General features: G+C 41.1%; 1 protein-coding gene across 9 annotated transcripts in view; it reads right to left on the bottom strand.

The window, feature by feature from the left end:
- The window catches only part of Myo3b (myosin IIIB), a 505,529-nt gene that overhangs the window by 154,229 nt on the left and 331,717 nt on the right, over positions 1–19,583 (bottom strand). For all 9 annotated transcript variants that reach the window (XM_078017569.1, XM_078017565.1, XM_078017563.1 and 6 more), the window contains 2 exons: positions 15,399–15,459; positions 14,370–14,466 (listed from right to left, as the gene is read on the bottom strand). In XM_078017569.1, the coding sequence (XP_077873695.1) occupies positions 14,370–14,466; positions 15,399–15,459 (158 nt within the window). The remainder of the gene's footprint in view (positions 1–14,369; positions 14,467–15,398; positions 15,460–19,583) is intronic.

The raw sequence follows: 19,583 nt of genomic DNA, 5'->3' as shown, positions 1-19,583 counted from the left end.
CTCCGGGTCAAGATCCCTCATGAGCAAAACCGTATGTGTTCGATCCTCTAATCCTCTAACTCAGGAGTTATTTCCAGTTGTCACTATGTTCCGATGGGCAATTTGCTCGGGGCCGTGGGTTAGAGGGGACATCTATGCTAACTCCCCTCTCAAGGGGAGAGGAAATGTGATGTTCTTTTCCCCCAGTGCTTTCCCACAGAAACTGCTCCTTGACTTGAGGCCTCCACTAATGGAGTCAATGAAAGGATGCAAGTCTGCAGCAAAGAATGAGCAGACTACAAGACATGGGAAGTCCCCTGATCCCCAAATGGCCAGCCAAGATGAAAATCAGAAGGCAGAGTATAGTGTGGTGCTCTGAGCTGAACTGCCCTGTGCATCGGTAAATGCAGCTGTGAAGAACAAAGAGAAGGGACACTTTGTAATTCGACCCTTGGAGATTTGGAATAGATCCTTGCTTGCTCTGTCCCCCACTGGTACCCCAAACATTCCAACCTTGTGGAGTGAGTTAGCATGGAAACTGTCCTTTGGAGGACCAATCAGTTAAGAGCAGAAACTAACCTAGAGCTCTTTGCATTTATCTGATTTCTGCACAAATGCAGAACTGGACATTTAAAGTGGATGCGTGCCCACTGGGAGAACCCAGCCATTGTGCCCTGGCATAAAAACGTCTCCTCTGAAATTAGGATACTGTGTAAACTCATCCACCAAGAGCTTTGTAGATCTCTTGCATTTATTTCTCGGGCCTGTTTGAATTTGTTCTTTTAAAGAGGCTGCTTAGGGAAAATGCCTGGCACCAATGGAATGAAAAGGGATATCACTGGTTTCTTCCTTTTAAAAAGGGAGAGTCCCCCTGGGAACGCTGGGTCTTCATGTGTATTAGGTCAGACGCACTGGCCTGATGGCTGGGTAGGCTGGCTGTTCCAACTGCTGGCTGTGAGTTCGAATGGGGATGGAATCGGTGGGGGCTCTAAATGTACCCTGTGCCATTTAGGTGGATTAATACGACACAACTCCTTCCCTTACACAAATCAATCCCACTCTTCAGTGTAGAAAAGGTTTAAGGTGACACCCGTGGGGACATGGAGGCAACTCGTGACACCCATGGGGACATGGAGGCAAAACCAAGTAAAAAGAAATCCTAGCACAAGCCAGAACGCTTGGCCATTTGGATGGAATGAAGAAGGGGCTGCTAATTTAGAAATTAGCTACTCTCCAAAGTGATTCTCAAGGGGCGTGATAGAGCATGCCTTTAATCCCAGCGGCTTGGGAGGCTGAGGCAGGAGGATCACAAGTTCAAAACCAGCCTCAGCAACTTTGCGAGGCCCTAAGGAAACTCAGTGAGACCCTATCTCTAAATAAAATATGAAAAAGGGCTGCGGATGTTAAGGGCCCCTGGGTTCAATCCTTGGTACCAAAAAGAAAAACAAAAACCAAACAAATGTGATTCTCATTAGAGGAGTGAGAAATAGCAGAGGCAGCAGCTGAACATTATTAGATGCTCACTGTGGACCAGGTTCTAATCAACTTGCAGTGAGTCCTCATCTGGAGCCTTAGTTTTGAAAGACAGTCCTGACCCAGTGCCCTCTTGGAGATGCTACAACATCACACATGCACATAAACTGTGTCTTCTCTCTCTCTCTCTCTCTCTCTCTCTCTCTCTCTCTCTCTCTCTCTCTCTCTCTCTCTCTCGGAACCTAGGAACATAGATCGTGGAACAGAGAATTTTACTGTAATACAAAGAAGGAAGATGTGGCACTGGAGGGATTTGTGGATGGCAGTAATGGGAAAGGCTTAAGCAAAGCTTGGGCCTGGGACTGAGTGTGTGACTTGAAGTGGAATTCCAGGAAGTCAGTGATATATATATATATATATATATATATATATATATATATATATATATATATATATATGTATGTATGTATATATTTTGATAGTAATGAGAATTAAACCCAGAGTGCTTAGTGCTTACTAAGCAAACACCCTACCAATGAGCTATATCCCTAGCCTGTGAATTGCTCTTGGTTGGGAGAAAAAATATAGGCTCATTTAATACTCTTTGTTTACACTGGATTTCTCCCTCCTGCCTTTGCCCCAATAATATGCACAGAAATATATGGCTTTTAACATTGCAATTAATGTTACTCTAAATCTAACCACAATCCAAACTAAACACATGCCTCTACCTAAAGCCAATAATCTGACCCACCCCCAATAGCTTTATGTCCCTTATTTTGTTCTCTCACCTTGGAGCCTTATTAGAATAGAGCACCTGAAATCTTGTGACCAATGAAGAAGCAATCAAATAACTTGGATATAAATATAGCAGAATTCACAGTCTACAGATAAACATAGAACTAGCAGGTCAACACGTTGAGGCCTTTATTCTCCCAGTTCCTTTATAAAGCAAAGAGGAAAATACACTTAACAAGCTAAGATGACCTTCCAAAGGACTCACAAGAATAGCCTGGGCCAGTCCAGAGGCATCCCTTCCTCTAGGTCTCCTGAGAACCCAGCCTGGATTCAGTTAGCTCTTGGGTGACCTACTAGGATGGAATTTCCTCATTTACCAAATGAGTTGAATCAAAGGATCTCAAAGTCCTCTATGATCTAAAATCTGGAAGGCTAGGCCATATGTACTTGGTAGAGAACTTACTCAAAGAACAATGAAATAGTCCCATGAGTAATAAACAGAAGCCCACAGTCACCATTTTTTTTTTGTCAAATGCTTACTATAAATGAAGAGTACTGTGTTAAGCATTTTCTATGCACAGCCTGTGATGGAGGTGCTTTTTATCATTCCTATTTCAGACATTAAGAAAGAGAGGCACAGGAAAGTTAAGCAACTTACCCAAAGTCACAAAGCTGTTAGAGTGGCACGCTGGGGGCATAAATTAAGCTTGACTCCAAAGACCGCTATGCCACACTGCCAAGGGTATGGGACCATTTGTTCTTTTCAAGAGCTCCAGAGGCTCATCAACAGAAGAGAACAAAACAGATGCCCATCAAGAGAAGGATGGATTTGTGAAGGGTGGTCTGTTTCTAAAATGGAATGGTGAAAAATCTTTAAAAAAATATTTATTTTTTACTTGTAGTTGTCAATACCTTTATTTTATTTATTTTTATGTAGTACTAAGGATTGAACCCAGGGCCTCACAAGTGCTAGGTGAGTACTCTACCACTGAACCACAACTTCAGCCTCAAAAATCTTAACAATATAATGCTAAAGGGGGAAAAAACAGAAGAAGAATCAAAATTAAATTATGGTATTTAGGGCTGTATGCCTAGGTGGCTACTGCAGGAAGAAGAATGAGAGTCCCAATCCTGACGGGACACATGAGGCTCCGGCTGTGGGTGAGTTCTGTCTGGACATCTTGGTTGTGCTTGCCTGGGTACTTACATTATGATAATTCATTATGCTGTCCATCTCTCTTTTAAACTTTTTTTTTTCCTGTAGGCATGTTACATTTTAAGAATTTTTTTAAAAGTCAGAAACAATCTTTACCTGGTATGTCTCAAATGTGAGATTTTCCCAGTATGGAAAGGCAATATGCAGAGGGCTGGAAACATCTTTCTTTATTTACTCTTTGGCCAATTCCTGACCCTTCTCTTGCAGGTCTTAGCTCTGGAATAAGCTTTGGGGACTCTGCTCCCTGGAGCACCAAATACATTATGTATTTCCTAGAGCTCTGTGATGCCCTGGTCAAAGAGATTTGATTTCAGACTTATGTGTCCATTTCTCCCTTGAAATATAAACTTCACAAGAGCAAGCCTGGATTTGTTCCCTGTGTATCACCTGCAATAAACACAGAGCTTGTCATGCTCAATAAACACCTGTGGGATGGATACCCAAGTGAGTCAGTCATCAAACACTGCCAACCCTCCTTGAATTTAAAGCAATAATTTCTCTCTTGCTAAATCTTGTATTTAGTGGAAGAAATCAACACCAGAGATTCCCAGTCATCCCAGGGATTTCTTCTTACTTAAGAGGCATAAATAGAGAGGACAGCAAGAGGATTAAAAAAATTAAAAATTGAAAGAAAAATCTTTCTAGGGTTCTACACATAGCTCTACAATCAAGCTTCTTTTTTAAAATTATTTAATTTGTGGGTCACATCTATTTGCTCTCCCTACATCAGTTAAAATGCTTACATCCAATTGAGAAGTCCTGCTTATGCCATGGTTCTCATCTATCAACTACCATGCAGCTAACTAACTACCCTGATCCTCTCAGCTGTTCTTATTTTCTTGGGTAGGTAGTAGGTGCCAAGCCAAAGTGGGAGTCTGGTTTATTTAAAAACATTTTTTCCCTGATTAATTACATTCATGAAAAAATTCATTATTGCTCTGCAAAAGACAGTTAAAAGATGAAAAGAGTCAGGTATGGTGGTGCACGCCTGTAATCCCAGAGGCTTGGGTGGCTGAGACAGGAGAATTGTGAGTTCAAAGCCAGACTCAGCAATAGCAAGGTGCTTAGCAGTTCAGTGAGACCCTGTCTCTAAATAAAATGCAATATAGGGCTGGCGATGGCTGAGTGTCCCTGAGTTCATTCCCCAGTACCCTCTATCCATCCCCCCAAAAGAAGAGAGAATTAAAAACCAGAGACTGAAAGAAAATATACACAAAACACATATCTGCCATGGATTGGTATCCAAAATATATCAAGAACCCTTAAAATTCAAGAATAAGAAAACAACACAATTTTAAAAAATCAGCAGCTCTGAATAGACACCTCACCAAAGCTGATATGTTGATGGCAAATGAGTAAATGATAAAATCTCCAACATCATATGTCATCAGGGACTTGCACATGAGATGCTACTATGCACCTGTTAAAATGACAAAAATCCTAAACATCGACAAGCATCAAATGCTGGAGAGAATGTGGAGCAACAGGAACTCCAATTCATTGCTGAAATAAGTCCCTTTGGAAGACAATTTGGTAGTTTCTTACAAAATAGACTCTTAAGACACAATCAGGCATATTAACCCAAATGAGATGAAAACCTACATCTATACTAAAACCTGTCCACAAACATTTATAACATCTTTGTTCATAATTGCCCAAACTTGGAAACATCCAAGATGTCTTTCAATAGATGAATGGATAAACAAACTGTGATACATCCATATAATGCAATATTATTCAACTCTAAAAGGAAATGAGCTATTAAGCCATGAAAAGACACGGAGGCATCTTAAGTATATATTATTAAGTGAAAGAAGCCAATTTAAAAAGCCATATCCTATGTGATTCCAACAATATGACATTCTGCAAAAGGCAAAATGACAGAGACAGTAAAAAAAATGTAAAAATAAGTGGTTGCTAGAATCTTGGGGAAAAGGGAAGAGGGAATAGGTGGGGACAGAGGGGGGTTTTAGGTCGGTTAAACGGTTCTATTTCATACTACATTGGAGGATGCATGTTATTACATATTTGTCAAAACTCATAGACTGCACAACACCAAGAGTGAGTCCTAAAGTAAAATAGGAGCTTTGGTTAATAATAATGGATCAATACTGGCTTATCAATTCTAACAAATGGGCCACAGGAATGCAAGATTTTTTTCTTCTTTTGTGCAGGGGATTGAACATGGGGCCTCCTGCATGCTGAGCCCACACCTACATGGAGCTGAAACTCATCCCCTGCATGATATTAATAATATGAGAATTCTATACTTTCCTCTCAATATTTCTGGGAACCCAAATCTACTCAAAGTCTAATGGAAAAAAATAAAAATAAATTTTAATATGCTCAATCTTGGAAAACAAAAGTCAAAAGAAGAAAAGAAAAAGCACTCCACTCTTCTCATGAAATAACAGTATGTTTATTTTTAAAGTTGAAAGAATCCTTTAAAATGAAGTGAACTCCACACTAAGGTTAACAGGGCAGTCTCTAGAGCAGGCACTGTTTCAATTACTTCAAATAAGAAAATAATTTAAAAATAAAATTTCCCTAGGCACATTTTACAGTCATGCCATCGACATCCCATTCTGGAAGCCAAATACATAACTTGGCTCACACAGCCCCGCCTAGTGTTGTCCGGCAGCTGCGCTCCTGATGTCCTGGGTCCCTGCCAGAACCTAACTTGGCGGCAGCAAAAAGTGCATCTCAACCTAATGTACGCAGGAAAGCCCTGGAAAAGTTCAGCAGGAACTTCTCTTGGACATGTTTGCGGGAACAATCTAAGCAGAGATGATGTCACAAAAAAACCAACTCTGTCATGTGCTTTAATGAGTTGCAGGAATGAGAACAGGCTGCAAACGGATTTTCCCGAGGTATGTGGCCTCAGGAATGGTGGCCTGGCATAGGACTTTCCTCTGTGCCTTCTAACTGCCACAGCTGTGGACACTTCTCCTTCTAGCCTCCAATTCCTTCTCCAGAGTTAGCATCTCTCTATCAGCTCAGCTGACTGAGGAGCCGGTGGGTACAGCCCCAACCTTCACAGAAAATGCCCCTCAAATTTCAAAGACTACAAAAACACATGATGAATCTTTTCCTCTTGGTGGGCATCTAAAGAGCCCCAGTTTTAGGCAGAGTCCTAGGTTGGAATTAGCTACTAGGATGACAACTGATGTCCCAAGCATTCTTCTGGTGTCCCTCACTATTACAAAATAAAGCAAAACAGAATCAGACAAATGAAAACCCCAGATCTATTAAAAATGAGAAAAGTCTTATGCAAAATAGGAAAGGTGCATGATTAATAGAAACGGGGCTAAATTGAATCTGGTACTTGTAGAACTCCCCTCTCTTCCTCCTCCTTCCATCCTTTCCCCTAACGCCATGAGCTCTGAAGTATACTTCCCTATGCTAGCCTTGTTCCTTTCTTTTGCAAAATATCCAGAGCACAAGCATAATGGCAACGATGCCTATGTTAGAGGTTATGAAAAAATTCAGAGAGGTGAGTTTTAGAAGAATTTTGCCATGCAGGAGAAGACACAGTGGCCAGGTTAGCACGGATGCTACAGTTTATAAACTCAAAATAACCTTTAAAGGTGATAATTTCTAATAGTTTTAGAAATTGAATATCAACTTCTTAGAAGGGAGTGAAGAATACTCCCTTCTGCCTCCAGTATGTAAAGTTAAAAGTAAATGTAACCCTATCCTTGACAACTTCCTAAGAATTTAATGTGACCTCTTAAAATAAGTGAAGATACTCAGTGAGTCTTTAAACCTGGTCTAGAAAATAACAGTGGCAAAGACAACATATTTGAATAGCATTTGTCTCCTAAGTGTCTTCTTTCACTTTCTGGCTCTGTGGTTGACATATAGAGTAGGTGCTCGATAAATGTTTGTTGAATGAGTAGAAAACCACTTGTGTAATGCCTACTTTGAGTCAATGTAGTCTCATACAGATGGAACACTCAGAGTTCTCAAAGGAAAGTCTCTGTGGAACTTGAAAAAAATGTAGATCCCTCCCCAAACCTGCAGGTCAGAAACTATGAGCTGAATTCAGCAATCAAACACATCCTTTGGGTGATTACGGTTTCTGCTGATGGTTGAGAAACACTGGTCTTAAAAGATCCTTTTAGAAGGGACATTTTTCCCACTGTGCATGCTAAAAGTCAGAATCCAATTCCTGTGCTTCCTTTGCCATCTCACTGAGAAAACTCTGACACTGAGACTTTACCAAATTTGATGTGTTTGTTTGTTTAATATATGTGTGTGCACACACATGCACATGTATATGTTTTCTTTTTGGTGCTGGGGAGGGAACCCTGGGCCTTATCCACTCAAACACACACACTCTACCACTGAGCCTCACTCCAATATTACCAAGTCTAACTGATGAGGGTTTAAGGTGAATTCAATGTTGTTCTGGTAAAAAGAAAAGATGTTCTTAGCCCAACAATGCCAAAAAGAACAAGAATTCAGAACTGCAGCGATGACCCATAACTGAAGACACAGTGGGCTTGCTGACTTGTGTGTGGCATTCAGGAATGGAAGTGGGTATGGGACAGAAAGGTCCAGAAGGCTTTCCTCCACTTGGGGTCTGGTTTCTTTGTGCTTTCCCGAGAGAGATTATGTGGTCTCTGAGACAAAGTCATAGGGACATACTCTCCCTGTCAAACAGAGACATCTGAGCCTTTGATGAGTACAGTGTTGTCTAGCAAGCCGCTCGCAGCCCCTTCCATGCATAGGATCCAGGGTGGGTGACTCTGTAGTGTGGATCTAAGGCAGAGTCTTGCCTGATAGAAGGATCTAATTTTAGAAAAAAGTTCCTGCCCAAACCAAGCTTAATCTCCTGTATCATCATAGCGTGACCAACTTGTCCCAGTTTGCCTGGCGCTGTCCCTTACCTGGGACTCCGTATCTTAGAATCCTTCAGTCCCAGGAAAATTGAAATGTTTGGTTACCCTAAGGATTAAGGGCTTTAGGGATAAAATGAAGCTCAAGTTTGCTTTTTTTTTTTTTTTTTGCTTCCTGGTAGCTGAAATGCTGCCAAGGGTGAGAAATATTCAGTGTTAAGCAACCAGAAAGGTAAAGAAAAATAATGAAGTAGCTGGTGCTAAGGGAGAAGCTGGGGAAAGAATGTGAGTGATTTCCTTGGCAGCGGTTCAGTGACCAGGCCAGGGAAGCTCTGAAATCAGATCACCAAAGACCGAGGCCAGGCCCTGGATGCTCTCTGGTAGCTCTACTAGAACTCAAGGCTGCACACTGCCACCTACACCCCTGTAGGCTGGCACAGTGCCATGTGCTCCTCAGCACCCTAAAAATTGAAGGTGTGGGCTGGAGTTATGGCTCAGTGGCTGAGTGCTTGCCTAGCACATGTGAGGCACTGGGTTCAATCACATAAAAACAAATAAAGGAAGTGTCTATCTACAACTAAAAAATTTAAAAATAATAATAAAATTGAAGGTGTGATGTCATTGCAGTTACTCCTAACAGGTACAATGATCTTGTGACCTTAAAAAGAACTACAATTAAAATAGATTCTCTGTAGATGAGAAGATAGCAAGAGAACATTTCCCACAAGTGAGGTACACAGGGAACCTGGGTGGGCAGAGTCCCCAGAGTTAAACTAAAGTCTACAAATGGGAGCAAAGCCCCTAGTGCCTGCAGCAGGTCCCTCCTGTGGGGGAGGTCCTACTCCTGCCGGATTTCCTCAGATCCTCCACTCACACCCATTTATCTTACTGCAGAAGGAAAAAAAAAAATGGTTCAACCCTGTTTTTTAGACCACAGCAAAGAAAGTCAAGGAAGAAAGAAGGGAAGAAAAGCACATTAACAATAGGCTTTGTGTTGAGAGAGAAGAAAGAAAAGATGGAATCAGCACATTAACTAAAAATCATAAGGACTGAGGGTCATTTAATTTAAGGGCAGGTGGCCCCATTTCATGATGGTCTCTGGCCATCTCTCTGCATCACGGCCCAGTGTGATAATTGTTAATAATCAGGTCCTGAGACACTGAGAATGGTGTTTGGTACACTCAGTGTGAAAGCCGTTACAGGTTTTAGAAAGTGTCTTTGTCTGGAAAAGGCTCTCATGCAGACTGTCTCATTCCTTGATGACATCTACCACTGATCCTTAAGCCCAAAGCTGGAGGGCTTGCTTAAAACAAAACAAAACCAGAAAACAACAACAAAAATAAAGAAAGAGAGACTGGACAAAAAAAGAGAGAGGGAATTTCATCAAAGGAGAGGAAAGATCAGTATTGGATTTGAAGGGGACAAAGAAGAGACAGGGAAAACAGTGGAATGAATCTGAGCGAGTTTTCTCATGAGCAGGCGTGGATGGGGTGCGGTGGATCCTGGATCAGGTGTGTGCACAGAACGCTAATTAAAAAAAAAAAAAAGTAAACTGTAAATGGATTCAAGAGGGATCAGTGGAGGAGTGGGAAGGGTGGGTGCTGGGGATGGAATTGGAGCAGGTTCTGTTCCCCGCTTTTGTGATCCTGGTGTATATAACTTAGAAGACGAAGAAGGGTTTTTTTGTTTGTTTTTTAAGTTAAACAAAAACAAAAGCAAAACACAATTGAGACGTTTCTCCTCCTGTGCTGGAAGTGCTGCCTAGCCCCTTCCCTGAGATGACACCCTCACAACTCAAAATGTGGATCAGGGACCAAAAAGGCAGCCCACAGGAAGCTCCTGAGAGTTACAGAATGTCAGAGGCCCTGCAGAGCTGCAGATTCAGAGACTTCATTTTAACCAGATTCCCAGGGTGAGGCTAGGATTCTGAAGAGCTGCCCTCTGTGGTCTGGCTCCTCATTTCCTACAACTCTCCTCCCCTCTCCTCTCTCAGCTCCAATCACAGAGGCGCCTCTCTACCCCTCCTGCCGGCTCTCTCAGGGCTTTGCCCGGGCTGTTTCCCTGCCTGAAGAGCTCTTCTAGAGGCCACTGGCTTGCCAGCTTCAAGCCTTCAAACCTGGAATCTGCAGTGAAGCCACCCAGACCATCTATTTAAGGCCCTACCACCCCCAGCCCCACCCTGCATACTTGGGCTTCTCCTCGCCACCCTTGCTGTGCTTACCCCAGTACTCCACTGACTTCTTTATTTTATTTCATTTTTTAATCCTGCTTGCTGTTTCCTGTTTCTCTCTGCTAGCCTGTGGCATCTTGTGAACAGGAATGTGCCTGTGTTGCTCACTGACTTGTGGTCATGTGGTCGCAGGCTGGCTCCTGTTACTGGTCCCCACCAAGATTAGTAAAGAAAGTTCAGTAAAGAGTGAGTTGGTGTAGAGTCAGAGATTTAGAGAAGTTGAGACCAATTTGCTGTTGGCACAATATCCAAATGCATGACTGTTTTGCTGGTGATTTATTTTTGTTGTGTCTCATAAAAGTATCAGACTGCAAATTGGAAAATGATTGGGAAAAATGGTCTTTCAAAACAATTTGAGAAGTACTGGCTAAGGACAGTCTCTGGCATTTAGTGAGTATTAATAATTATTTTTTAATAAATAAATGAATAAACAAAGAGGAGAACATTTATTCCTAAGGAATATTTAATAAATGTTTATGTAGGAAAATCAGATTAAGTCTGTATACATTCCTGTAGGTCCCATTAAATAATTTAACTGTTTGGATTAGTGGCAAAGTGATTTGTGTTATATGTTTTCTGGGTGTGTTGTGATTTTCTGTCCATGTGAGCACATGGGCCAGTTGGTGATATTTCTTAGATTCTCTCACTAAGGGGCAGCTTTGGCCTAGACCCACCTTTACAGACTTCTCTATGTGGCAGAGCTTGGGATCAGGAGCTTTAGATGGACCCCCAGCCGGTCAGAGCAATGAAGTCTGTCCTTGCTGCAAGTTGGATGCTGTTGGATGCTACTTTTTAAACTAAAAAGGTTACAGTATTTTTATTCAGTCACCCACAAAAACATGGGTTGAAAGAGTAAGTCATTTAAGGCAAAGAATATAAAGGTATATTTAAATATGTAGGTATAATTTGTTAAACTGCCTTTTGAAGATATACTCTCATTCCTGCAACTGCTACTATAAACAAAACTGTAAATTTTTTGTTCTTTGATTCATCCTTATTGCTTGCTAAGGATAAGGGAAATTTGATTTATATATAATGCTTTTTCTAGCCAGAACGTTCTTGCCCTGTCTAAAATATTAGCAGCAAAGTGAAACAACTTGGATTATTTTAACTTGTTTTCCCAGTATGTCATATCTGTTTGGTGATAACTGGGAGACATTAAGTTTATTCCAGGATTATTAGAAATATCTTTAAGCACTTATCTCTCACTTACTCAAGTAGAGTTTCATTTCATTTCCACTTCCATTATATTTCATTATGATTTTGGATGATGGAGAATTTAATTCAAGAACCAGAGCAGGGGCTGGGGTATAGCTCAGTGGTGGGGCACAGGCAAATGTGAGGCTGAGTTATGCAGAGAGAATCTTTAAAGGCATAGATACAATCCCAGGGAGTTTAAATCTAAATGCATGAAAATAAGTACAAAGGGCACAGGACTGGGAGTCTGGGACCTTGGAGGATGGAGAGGGAGGGGAAAGGAACATAGAGGGGACAGCATGACAAAAATCACAAAGGAGGGAAAGAATACATCGGGCATGTTCAGTTTAGATGCTGAACATAGAATGAGAGTCATCAGTGGAAATTAGAGCTAGAAAGGAAGATTGAGACCATAGAGCAGAGAAAGCCTGAACGTCATGTCAAAAGGCTTCTAGTTGGTGCTGGGGTCCTGGAGAGCCATTGAAGAGTATGGAGGAAGGGAGCTTGTAATGAGGGTTGTGCTTTAGAAAAGCTCCTTAGGCTTCTGTGCATAAGTGAGGATGAAGGAAGAAATGAATGGAGGCAGGGAAACCACTCTGGGTGGCTTATAAGACTGCAAGGGAAGTGATGGCGATGGTGATAGACACCCTAAAGGTTATTCAGATTAAAAGGGACAGTTTTGAAAGCAAAACACATAAGAGCCATTTACAGCCAAACAGATTTGTAACTCATAGCCAGGCAAGGTGGTGCACTCCTGTAATCCAAGCCACTCAGGAGGCTGAGGCAGGAGGATCACAAGTTCAAACCCAGCCTCAGCAACTTATCGAGGCCCTAAGCAACTCAGTGAGACCCTGTCTCTAATAAAATACAACAAAGGGCTGGATGTGGCTCAGTGGTTAAGCACCCTTGGGTTCAATCCCTGGTATCAAAAAACAAAAATAGATTTGTAATTCATACTAAGTTTGATCTGGGGGATATTTTTCCAAAGACTGAAAAAAAAATGATTGTGATCCAGAAGTCTTTCTCTTTAATTCAATTAATTCAAATTAATTCTATTAATTCAAAACACAGTATATTTTTTTACCCCTCTGAACTCTTCCACCACAACCCAGTGCCTTACAACAAATAAGGACATTATTTCTTGACCTGTTCATACTCATAGATTAATTTTGTGATAATATACACTAACAATAACCACCACAGCAGCAGCCAACATTTATTGAGCCCTTTTGATGAAGCAGGTACCAGTCTGTGTCCTTCTCTGTATTAGTTCACTTGATCCTGATACAACCCTCCCAGAGAAAACTACTGTTTCCTGTAGTTTCTAAGTACTGGTACTCAGGCAGGAAGCTGTTATGTAACTTCACTGATGCTACACAGGAGATTTGAGTCCAGTGCTGGGTACCAAACCTAGGGTCCTGCACACATGAGGCTCCAGAACCTGTGCCTTTAGCTATCCAACCATACTTTAATTTTTGTTTTATGATGTCAAAATAGAACAAAGACCAGATGGGACAAATAGAAATACACAGAGGGTGATAGATTTAAGCCAAAATGTGTCAATCATTGCATTAAGTATAAATGGGCTACACACCCCAATTAAAAGGTAGAGATTGTCAATGTGGATAGAGAAAAAATATCAACCAAATTCTTGCATAAGGGATGGTGCTCCACCACACTGTCTTTCCTCTAAATCCTCCTCTTTGTGTTGCCCTGCTCCTACCTCACTGTGGCCTTATTCCTGAACACCATCTGACTATTAGGGTAACATTGACTTTGACAGGTTTATCACTTCCTGTAAAAGTTTCTGCTATAATGGACTCATCTTCTCTTGTCTTTCTATAAGAGTCTAAATTCCATTTGGACTGAAGTTCATAGCACATTTATTATGTATTTCCTACTTCACATTGCACTGTTTTGTCACTGAAAAACAGAGTAAGAAAAAATTTGGAGAGTCCTGAGAAATTACTGGATCTTTCCAAAACATGGATGAGGCTGACATTAAGTAACATGGATATCTTAATTAAGTTGACAAAAGTTTTTCCTTTGGAAGGAGCCATATTATCCTGAGTACGTATTTTCTGTTTTAGAGATGTTCTTTATAATTGATTTCTATATTTCATCTTCCAGAAGTACTGATCATACTCACCTACAAGCCTAAAACTGACTTCTACTGTATTGAGTAGCAAGGAATTTAGAAAAGGGATCGAATATGTCATTTCTCAAAGGCATGTGACAAGATGTCTGTCTTCTTGCTGAAAGAATGGTTGTGTTTCCCCAAAGTGTAGAAGTGCTGCCTAAATCCACATCCTTTCCCAAGCTCCAGATTGTGACCTTGAAGGACCTACCTACTCCACTGAAGGCTGTTAGTTTTTTTCCTTGAACAAGGTGAAGTTGGGGAAGTTTCCTAATTTGAGATTCTTGCAAGTAAAGGGAAAAGTATGGCCTTAGATATTCATTATCTTCCCTGGGAAATGTAACTGTAGGGTGGCAGGAGGAGGCACTAAACTTCCACCTTTAATAGGGTTTTTGACTTCAGGCTTTACAGCCTCCCAAACCTGAACTTTCTAACAATAGGTCATTAGAACATCCAATTGAGTCCTGCCTTGTAGAAAGTCCTGCACAAACAACTCACTAAGAAGTACACAAACATGCAAATGGTAGGAGAAACATGCAGTTGAAATATCCTTCTTACCAGGTTTCCAAGGAGCTTCACAGGGACTCAGTTCTTGGTGATCTGGGGTAGCACGATGTGTCCAAGAAGTCAGTGCATTAGTCCCAGCCATTGAATTCTTCAGAAAGACCCAGTGAGAGAAACATTATTTTTTAATCTTCTGATAAAGCAGCCTTAAGGACATGGCTTCCATTAAACTAAGGGACCCTTAACCCTGACCGTGGTGGGAAGAAACTAAGTATATTGGTGCTATTTGTAAGCTGCCTCTGTCTTGCATAGAATTGAGTGAAGGTCCCCTCCTAGGGGCAATTAGAAGCAAAGTCTCAATGCTTTTTCTTCATTAATTTAGTGCATCTTCTGCACAAGTCAACCTAGCCCCCTTCTTAAATTAATTATAGTCCAGAACAGAAAAACAGCTATGTGCTGATTTTCACCTTTACTTAATTTTTATCCTTAAGAAAGAAACAAGAAAACCTATAGGAAGGTATTAATCTACTTAACATTTCTAAGTACATCATCCAAAGGATTTTGTTTTTTTAATCTTACATATGCTCAGCAGAGTTACTGGCAAAAACTGTACATTTTCTTCATTTCATCCTTTCAACATCAAATAGTAGGCAGCAAAAATTGGATCAGACTTCAAAGCCTGCTGTGGGCTCCAAGTCACAGAGAGACGCCTCCATTTCACATATTGAATTCGAGCAGGATATCAAAGTGCTACCAAAGAACCTCGGGTCCTTACTCAGAAAGAGGCTCTACCATCTGTAGAGTGGAGTGCTCAGACAAATCACCTCAGGGAGCAGTGAGCATTTATTCTCAGCAGCGAATTTCCAGGCTTTTGATTCTCTCTTGCCTGTACCTCCCTGTCTCTCTACTGAACCAAAGTTCTTTAGCAGGCTGGGCTTTTGTCTCAAAGACTTCAAAATATCATTAAGAGTTTCATGTTTGGATGGCCCAGCCAAGCAGCCTCGGACAGGTCTCCAGCCCACGGACTTGGTCGAGTCTGAAGGAAGGACATGCAGTTATTTCAGAATCAAAATGTCCAGCTACCTTATTCGCAGGTCTTTGGAAGACATCATACCCGTTTGGAGAACTCTGGGCCTGTGAATGCCTAAAGAAATAAAAACAACAATAATTTTTAGAAGGTTTGAAAAATGATCATAAAAAAAAATAAAGAGGATTGTTTTCCTCCAAAGAGGTATGGAAACATATTCGTTAAGCTTCTATTGTTTCCATGCTGGTCCCTGGTTAAAAGGACATGGTCAGCTTAAGGAAACACAACCCACTAGCTGTTGCCCCTATACAACACAACACAACACATCCAGGGTCTGCCTGAGGCCCTAAAGCCCAGGAAGCTGCTTTTTGAAAAAGTTGCATGGTTGAATTTGGGTTAATGAGCACTACCAGGCTTTCACAAACTTTAGCAAGAAGAAAATCAAGTTAATGGTAAGGCTGCACTTTCCATTCAGCACATTCACATTCACTGTTCAAGAATTTAAAAGAATTCTATAATTTGGGAAATGCCAGGTGGTATGAGTTCACAGGGTTTCCTCACTGTAGGAATAATGTTTTAACAATCACAATATACATTTTTGGATCTCTAAAGTGGAGACGGGAGCTGATGCAGGGTTCCTAAAGTAATCAGACCAAGAAGCTTAAAGTGATGACTTATTAACATCTAGTGAAATTTTAATTTTTCATGGAACAAAGTTTGGGAGAATCAATTGTGCTCCATTACATATGTGATTATAACACATGATTAAAACAGGAGCACTCTGATGATGCTTTTCAGATGGAACCCAGCAAGAGGGAGGCTCTGAACAGGGAAGAGAAGTCTGCTTTCTGACCCTGCCTCAATACCTCTGGTTACACACTGCACACACCCACCCACCCACCCACCCACACACACACACCCACACACACACAAACACACAATATCATTATGGGTAAATTCCTTATTCTTTACTGAAACTGACAAATTCATTTAATATATGAGAACTGTCTGTGAATATTACCTTTGAAATGCATCTACTTACACTGGATTGTAAGTGAGATGCACATTCAAAAAATATCACATCAGTAACTGGGAGGAAGGGACTATACTTTTGAAACATTTGTGTGTGTATTTATCCTCTGACTCCCACCATGAAGTGTGAGCTCCATGAATTCAGGGTCTAGAGCTGCTTTATTCTATATTCTGTATAGGCACCTACCCCAGTGCTTGGTATATAGTAAGTGTTCAAAAAATATTAGATGAGGTGAGAGGACCCAGAAAATGGATCAGTAAGAATAATATCAACATTGAAATTTGACTTACTATAGTTTTAAAAATGCTAATGTATCTAATGACAGCTTCATAACCATTAAGCTAAACAGTTTAATTGCACCAATTACATAGATGAAGAAACTGAGGTTCAGGGAGATTAAGGGATTTTCCCAGGTTTCATGGTGAATACCTGGGAGATCTAAGACCATTTACACTTGTTCTGGCTCCAGATCCTCTGCTCTTCCACTGAACCAAGATGCTCTCTTTGCACTCCAGTCTCTGGGTATTGGTCCAAGGGACTCACTCATGGTCAGCCTAGGCAAGTCCTAGTGGCTATGGGACACTTATAAGACAAGTCCTGGTGAGCTTTGGTGGAAATCTAGGGAAAACATCTTGTCTCTGGAATTACTGCCCAGTTCCCAATTTCTGCCTTTCTTGCCACAACAAAGAAATTTAAATCTCCTAAGAACTCTTCTAACTTGAGTGGCTTTTCAGGACCCAAAGGACAGTGTAGTCACTTTTCAACACTCCACAGGTAGCTGGCTCATCAGTTTGACGCTCTCCCCATTGAAGCTTTTGGAAGAATTGAAGGCAATTTAATGTAAAGTTCATATGTGTTACTTGGCTTTAAAAAGCAGGGTTGGGGAGACGGAGTACAAATAAATTAGAAAGCACTTGATTAAACAAAGGGAAGCAGATTTCTTTCCTGAGAAAACTTCTAGAAACTTTAATTAGATAATATGCACAAATGTTTCCTAGACATCATTTTAACAGTGGACCTTTCTTCTGTAGAGAACACTGAGGGACCATTAATTCTTACAGCACACCTTCGGAAATGCTGATTTAAGCATCTGTGGCACCAGGCTCCAGGCAAAACCTGTATACAGAGTTATCCTGTGTGATGGTGCCGTGACCAGCCTCGTTTTTACAGACGAGGAAATTAGGATCAAGAAGCTAATGTCTTGCTTCATATCATAACTGGAGAGCATGCAGCATAAGACCTGCTGACTGTGGAAAAGGAGATGCTAGAGGGAAATTACTGATTGGGGCAAGGATTAGCGACTGCTGATAAAATAGATGAATTCTTGATGGGGACCAGGGCACTACCATACAGACTCCTTATTGCAGGTCACAAGAGGAGCAGTGTCCATGGGGGAAATCAGAAGATCACCATTTTAATCCAGTGCTCATACTTAGTACCACTGATGCCAGGACAACATTGTCTTGGGATGCAAGACAACACATAGTATTCAACATCGCTCCCTATATATATATTTTTTCCCTTTGGACTTGAATCTAATTGAGGCTTTAGGGTGCGCACAAAACACAAAACACAAATCACAAGATAAATGGGACCTCAAGGAAGCAGGTACATCAATACAGAAGGTGAGTTATTTTATGGGGTAATTGGCTGGATCTTTAAAAAAAAAAAAACAAGGATTCTTCTATAATAAGAGATTTAGGGCCATAACAACCTGGTACAATATAACATCCTAGGTTGGTCAATGGTGCAAAGGATATTCTTAGAAAAACTGGGAAAATTTGACTGTGAATTGGTATTAGATGATATTAAGATGTCCTCCCTCTCTATAAAGTGTGACATAGTTTTTGAAATATGCAGGAAATCTTTAAGAAATAGCACTGTCCTGAGCCTCTGTGAGGAATCACATGCTAAATGGCAGAAGCAGTGAATCTGGTTATCAAAGGGAGGAGAATAGGAGGTAGCTGTCGCTCTCTGTATAATTCATTGCACATTTCTAGGGCTCACTGGTGTCTCCAAAGCATAACTAAAGTCTCAAGCAGATTGCCTCCAGGGCTCAGCTGCTCCACCGCAGCCAGTTCACTGAATTGTTCCTTCTAGGGGAGCCGGAAACTCTCGGTCACCATTGAGAACCCTTATGCTAGGCATCTGCCTTGAAAAAAATCTGCAAGGAAAACTTGCACCTAATTCCCTCATAAACTATCATCCCCATGTGACAGGTCAAAGGGCAGGGTTCAGGCTGCCACTGAGTGCTGGCCAGCACCTCCCTTCTTCTGCAGCATAGGCCCCCAGGCCAGCTGGCTCTGTCATGCCGTGCTGGCAGCACTGGGTGAAGTTGCTGTGGTCCAGAGACTGGGCCTCAGCTTCACAGGCTTCAAAATTCAATTTGTCAGTTCACTGAGGAAGGATAATTTGGGGGGGAGTTGAGTTATACTAACCAAACTCAGAAGAGCCACGTTTGAAAACCAGAATGCTAGTGTTGGATTTAAAAGGAGCCGTATGATCTGTACCATTCCTGTTCTCTCTCTAGGTGGCTGATACACTCTGGAGACCAAATGTCATATAGAGTTAGAGCAGAGGAAGAAGGGTGCTCTTTGAGGATGTATCTGATCCATCAAGCTTGTCTGGTAACTGGTCTGTTCTGGTAATTGGGGGTAGAATTGGTAACTTTTTTCTTAGATGAGGAGTGGAGACACACCGCTGTCCTCCAATTCACCATTTTCTAAGCTTCATGTAAATTACCTTCTTTGTGTACTTTTTATTAATTTTGATTATGTTTCTAAGATTATGTCTTATCTTTTATCAATTACAACTTAGAATGACTTCCAGACAAACCGAGAAAGCCATTAGCACTTCACACTTGAAAGCATATTCTAATTTCAAAACCAGATAGGTTGTAGTAAATTCATCATGGTTTGATTTTTTTTTCTTTAGTGTCCTGCTGTTTCTAAATTTTGGGAGTATTTCTTGTCATAAGTTTATGCCTCACTTGGTAGCCCTGGAAGAAAGGCTAATCAGCATGACCAATTAAATTTGTTTCTGCTTCTTCAGTAACTTTGAGCAAATAATCTTTTATACCTAGAGCTCTTAATAAGAGGTCCATTTCTTGCTTCTCTAGAAGTAGCATTCAAACTGTCTTGTAGAAGATGTGCTGAGACCAGAATATTTGAACATAGTAGGGCCCCAAGAACCTTGAGGAAGGCAAGTT

This window comes from Ictidomys tridecemlineatus, chromosome 7 (assembly GCF_052094955.1).
Source record: "Ictidomys tridecemlineatus isolate mIctTri1 chromosome 7, mIctTri1.hap1, whole genome shotgun sequence".
Classification (NCBI taxonomy): domain Eukaryota; kingdom Metazoa; phylum Chordata; class Mammalia; order Rodentia; family Sciuridae; genus Ictidomys; species Ictidomys tridecemlineatus.
The sequence above is the reverse complement of the archived record's forward strand: the minus strand, read 5'-3'. Positions and strand labels throughout refer to the sequence as shown.